Below are 5,716 nucleotides of genomic sequence, written 5' to 3'. Positions count from 1 at the left end.
ATCATAAATATTTTAAATTCCCAATCTTATTTTTTAATTATCTATCATATCCTATATTGTTCTCATTTCATGTGATACATCAATTGATCCTATTTTTAACACATGTAATTCAAAAATAATATATATTCACTACTCAAATCTGAAATCATAACTAGTAAAAATAAATTAGAAGAGAAACTGAATCAGTGGTTGATTCTGGAGAAAACCTCAAGAAGATGTTTTCTTTTTATTTGATGCATATCTGTGTCACTTGAAAAAAAACTGCAAATAATTGCATGTAACTGCTATGATAATAAAAAAGTGTGGGACAGATCATAAAGGCTTTGAATTATGAGTAAAGAAAAGTATTATTTTTCAGTTAGATTTTGGGCATGGGCTCACTTTGCTTGGCATTCCTGATCATCTCTCAGTAAGACACGGCAAAACTACAATCACTTGCAGAGAAGAGTAACCAATGAGGTGGATATAGGTAGAAGTTGAGAGGTAGGAATAGAATCAGAAAAATTTCATGAAGAATATCACTGAAATAATCCTACACTCTCATTTGTCTTAAGACCTAGTACAGGAAATCACAGGACTATCTGAATTCTGATAAGCTTTTCTGAAGCACCAGCCTTCAATTCATTCCCTACAGTCATCTCTCCAAAGCAGAGAAGTGTTCTGTAGTGACAACCAACACAGGGGACTCTTCCTTTTGCCACGGATCAGCTTATCACCTCCAATAAGAAGAATGGAAGAAAGGTAAAACTCTTAAAAGAACTTATTCCCAAAGCTGTGTCTTTCTTCTATTAGTCCACAATCAGATAAATTCACCTTGAGGTGGAGGATACAAGGGGCCTGATGTGTTCTAGCAGGAACAGACAGGGGACTTTGTCCAAAGTCTCTCCTGGCAACATTGAGGGCTGACAAGGTTGAGTGTGGGAGCTATGAAAGCTGCAAACTAAGACAGTTGTTTTTTTGTTGTACCTTCTCCCCATTCTGTGCTTAACTCTAAACATTCAAATTTACTGTTAGAATTAGAAATCTGCTGCTTTCCTAATATAGGAGTCAGTATAGGTGGATGTATGCTTTTCAAAGCTAAAATGTTGTGCATAAACCAGTCATTCATGTTACTTGTGTTGGAAAGTTCTGATGCAGTATGAATTTCTGAGATCCTCTAGAGAAAATAGATTATCTAAAAATGAATGGGAAGGGTTTAACTGAGGAACAGTTTACCAATATGTGCATAGTTTGGAAAAGTTACATGGATTGGTGAATCTAATTCCACCCCATGGAAAATAGTATGGAGTGGAGAGAGATTCAATGTCACTGTGTTTAAAAAACAATGGGAAATAGAAGTTATCAGAATTGAGAGATGACTGTTGTGGCTGTAGATATAGCTATGCTTTGAGGAAAGGGCCAAGGATCAATGTCCTTAGGTGGAGTAATACAGCCACTTCCAACTCACAGTTTAGCATAGAGAGAAGATGTAAATTAGAAACTCAAAAATTGCTTTCTTCCCACTCTCCCATCTCCTGTGGACATGTATTATCTGACTGGTGTCATTAATAGTAATAGAATTAGGGTCCTTTTCCTGTCTTAAATTTCTCAGAATTATTATATGAGAGAAAAGAAGAGTGACTCGATGTAACAAATGGCAATTTCTAAGCACCTAATTTTTCTTCACATTCCATGATAAAAAAAAAAGATTTTGCTTGGGAGTCCCTCATATAATGTGTGATGAGACAAGAATAGTAGAAAGGCCTTGAACAGAGCTCCAAGAGACCAGATGGGCACTGCATCTGCCCCTCATTATGTGATAGAGATATCTGTGTTGTTCACTAAATCTCAAGTTCTTGCTGTGATCAATGAGGATATAACAATACATGGTTTCTTAGTCATATGTGCTAGATGCTGAGGGTACAATAGCAAAAACACATACCAGTTAGGTCTAGGTTTTTAGAGATTCATGTTTGATGAAGAAGAGAAAAAAATCCATACATTTACAAATAGAGCCAAAAACTATCTTCTGTGTACAAATAAAAAGGCCAAATTTCAAGAGGGGGGAATAACAGAGACTGTGATTTTCCTCCATCACCTCCTCAGGCCCACCAGGCAACAGGAACTAAGAGCCCCTGAGGTGAATTCAACCCCTGATGCCCAGAGGTTTCTGTCTCAGCCCACTGTGGTCCTCTTGTCTTGTTTGAGTTCAGGATAGTCTAGATAGAGTGACTTGGTCCTTTTCAGAGACAGAAATGGGCTTCTAGGCCCTGAATTGTCGTAAAATTACCTCCTGTTGTTCCACATGTCTTAGTTTTTTCTTCCTTGTTGTCTCCAAAATTTACCTCTTCCATTTTAATAAGAGAGTTAAGTGAATTATGAATTACAAATGATGCAAGTGAAATGCTTCATCCCCTATCATCTTCCTGGGTGTAATGAACACATCACAGTGGCAGTGACAATATGGGGCTGATGAAGGACGCAGATTCTGATAAAAACCAATGGGTTTAAATCCAGGTGATATTAGTTTTTCTGATGAGACCTGAAACAAAATCTTTCAACCTCCTTCTTTTTGTATTTCCTTATATAAGATGGGAATAAGAGTATTTACCACAGATAGTTATTTAGAAAATAAAAATGAGTTAATCACTCAACCAGTTGCTAATGTCCACCTTCCGGAGAGTTCTTCCTTGTTTCCCAACTGATTTGTGCATCTCTCTTTCCACCCAAAGTTTTTCATTAATGAGCATTTGAATAAAAAATACCCCTACCTGAGATAATTAAGTTGCTAAATGATTTTAAAAAGTAAAACAATGAGTTTATAGTTTATAACTTAGAAATCCCTTCCTAATCACTCTTGGATATTTCCATGCCTCAACACTCTCTATCCAGCCCCATTGCCAATTCTCTTTCTGCTTTATCAAACTTGCATTTTACTCATCACAAGTGCAACAAGTTCAACTAAACCTGGAAATCTCTTCTTGAACTGCAGGCTTACACTTTTTAGGTGATCATTAAAGTCATATTCTGACTCTCCATGGGTTGGAGACATGACAGTGACCACCTTGGACCATCACTGCAGGCATAAGGAATTCTTTGAAACATATCAGAGATTTCCACAGAAGGAACCATGAGCAATGGCATTTTCTTCAGTGTCTAAATGTATGTTTTCTGGTGACTGATTTCACTTAAAAATGCTTGTGTGATATTTTTCCCAAAATTTCAACTAAGCTTGGGCTCCTCTCTCTTTTATCCAGTTGTCATTCACAAGATAGTCACATTTCTTGACTATCTTGACTATCTGCTGTGACCCTCAAACAGAGCTGGGGACAATGGGGTCACATCAATGGGTAAAAGGAAAATACTGTCTATCCTGCTTAGTTTCTGCTTTTTGTGTTTCCAAAATTTGAAACGGACATGGAGCAATTTTAATCTAAGTGATCTGACTGTCTTCACAAGTATCCTACAAATAGGTCATATTCTCATTATAGGTCTAACTATGATTTCCTTTCTCAATGTACTTTGGACCCACCCAGTCAGTGAGGGTGGGCATGTGTCATGCTTGGGGCTTCCAGCTTCCTGCACCTGATACATAATTTCTGTCCCAGGATAGAAAGAAAGTTGGGCTCAGGATTCTGTATCTGTCCCATATAGTCTAGGATGCTGAGTGGGTGCATTGGGGCCATTAAATATTCCCTGTCAGTAGAAAGAGGGGGTTGCAGATGGCCCAGGCTTTAGAGTCAGTGAGAACTGGGATTGAAATTAGGTCCCATGACTTCCTGGCCTGTGAGGGATTACTTAACTTCTGCAGGCCTGTCTTTCCCTTCCCTGTGCCACAGGAGCAATACTTCCCACATCGCAGGGTAGTCTTAAGAATCAGAGATCATGCAGCAGTTGTTCATATCTTGTTTGTATTCCCAGCAGCACCAGTGGAGGATTCATGAGCATGGATACAGTCATGCCAACCCGGGAGACAGAAACCACAACAATGAATGACAATTTTCAATATATTCTTCCAAACTGCTATAAGAAGAATCTTATCCTGGCTTTCCTGACCCTCATCATTGCCCCGATTGGTGTGGCAGGAAACGCAGTTGTGCTCTGGATCCTGGGCTTCTGTGTCCACAGGAAGGCCTTCTCCATTTACATTCTCAACCTGGCTGCAGCTGACTTTCTCTTCCTCTGCTTCCAGATCATAGACTCCCTGTGGAAAATCATTAACGTCTTCTATTCCAACTCCATCCCTGTTCCCACATTCTTCATGTTTGTGTCAACCTTTGCCTATCTTGCAGGGCTAAGCATGCTCAGTGCCATGAGCACTGAGCGCTGCATGTCTGTCCTGTGGCCCATTTGGTACCACTGCCGCCGCTGGAAACACACACCAGCTGTCATGTGTGCCTTGCTTTGGGCCCTGTCGCTGTCGCTGAGCATCCCGGAAGGGAAGTACTGTAGCTTCCTGGGTACAGAGTATAACGATGATTGGTGTAAAACAATAGATTTCATCACTTCTGCTTGGCTGATGGTTTTATTTGTCATCCTCTCAGGGTCAAGCCTAATCCTGATTGTCAGGATCCTTTGTGGTTCACAGAAGATGACACTGACCAGGCTGTGCGTAACCATTGGGCTCACGGTGCTGGTCTTCCTCTCCTTTGGCCTGCCCTTTGGGATCTACTGGTTCCTCTTAGTCTGGATCCTGAGATATGATGCTATTCCTTGTGAATCCTATTGGATTACAGTTGTTCTATCCTGTGTTAACAGCTGTGCCAACCCCATAATTTACTTCTTTGTTGGCTCCTTTAGGCAGCTGAGGTGGAAGCGAAGAACCCTCAAGCTGGTTCTACAGAGGGCCATGCAGGACACCCCTGACAAGGGTGACTCTGGAAGCAGGGTTTCATCAGGATACCTTGGAGAGTAAGCAGCAGTCTGGTGCTGCTGCAGCTCTCTGGTGCAATTCACGAGAGCCTCTGCTTTGAACAGACACATGTGCTTCTGAGAGCCTTCCTGGCCCTATCAGTATGGGAGATGCTCAGAACCTGGTTCAGTTGGTTACCTAGTTTTAAATCAGGAGATAATAATTGTCCACACCTCCACTGTGACAGGGCCTGTTAAACACTGATCACTGTGTCTCCGGAACTGCCTTACTCAGGTGCTTCACCCCTTTGCTTGTGAGCTTCATCAGCTCTGGGATCCAGGACTGCTTCTACTTTTGACAAATCTGTTTTCCAGCAGAAGGTGAAAGCGGTAAGGGGGGAAAAAAACCCTCAATTTCTTTCATCAGTGCACCCGATAAAGACTAAAAGAATCTTACATTTTGGACATTTTCCCCCTAATTCTTACAATTCCTGTCTCAATATTATTAGAAGAATTAAATAAATTACCCAGTAATCTCAGTATCCCTTGATTTTGATAGGCCTGAATATATTGCCCTGGTTTAATAAATTTTTACTGAATGAATGACTTAATGGATGAATATAGCTGATTGATTTTTAAGTCAATCCTGTGCTAAAATCTCCACTTACCAGTTTTGAGTGACTACATTTATGTTTATTCTTTTCATCATTTTCAACTTTGGCAAGCTTGATGGTAAGGTTATAATTGGATGAATCCACATCCATGGAAATTTAAGGTTTGACACAGACTATCTTCCTATGGTTTCATTCCTTGTGTCCTCTGTTAGCAGGTTCATCTCTTCCTGTTCTTTCCTCTTTGCCTTGACTCTCTGGGGGACTTTTCTAAT

At 40.3% G+C, this 5,716-nt stretch overlaps 1 protein-coding gene across 1 annotated transcript; it reads left to right on the top strand.

The window, feature by feature from the left end:
- Positions 1-730: 730 nt before the first annotated feature.
- On the top strand, positions 731-5,229 carry LOC308641787 (mas-related G-protein coupled receptor member X2-like; the record flags this gene model as incomplete). Its single annotated transcript, XM_081280386.1, has 2 exons — positions 731-741; positions 3,901-5,229. The coding sequence occupies 2 exons, from the start codon at positions 731-733 to the stop codon at positions 4,892-4,894; spliced, it is 1,005 nt and encodes a 334-aa protein (XP_081136512.1). The 3' UTR covers positions 4,895-5,229.
- Between the last annotated feature and the right edge of the window lie 487 nt (positions 5,230-5,716).

This window comes from Spermophilus citellus, assembly GCF_964194105.1.
Source record: "Spermophilus citellus genome assembly, chromosome: 2".
In the NCBI taxonomy this organism is placed as follows: Eukaryota; Metazoa; Chordata; class Mammalia; order Rodentia; family Sciuridae; genus Spermophilus; species Spermophilus citellus.
Note: the sequence above shows the minus strand (reverse complement) of the source record. Positions and strands in the feature narration are given on the sequence as shown.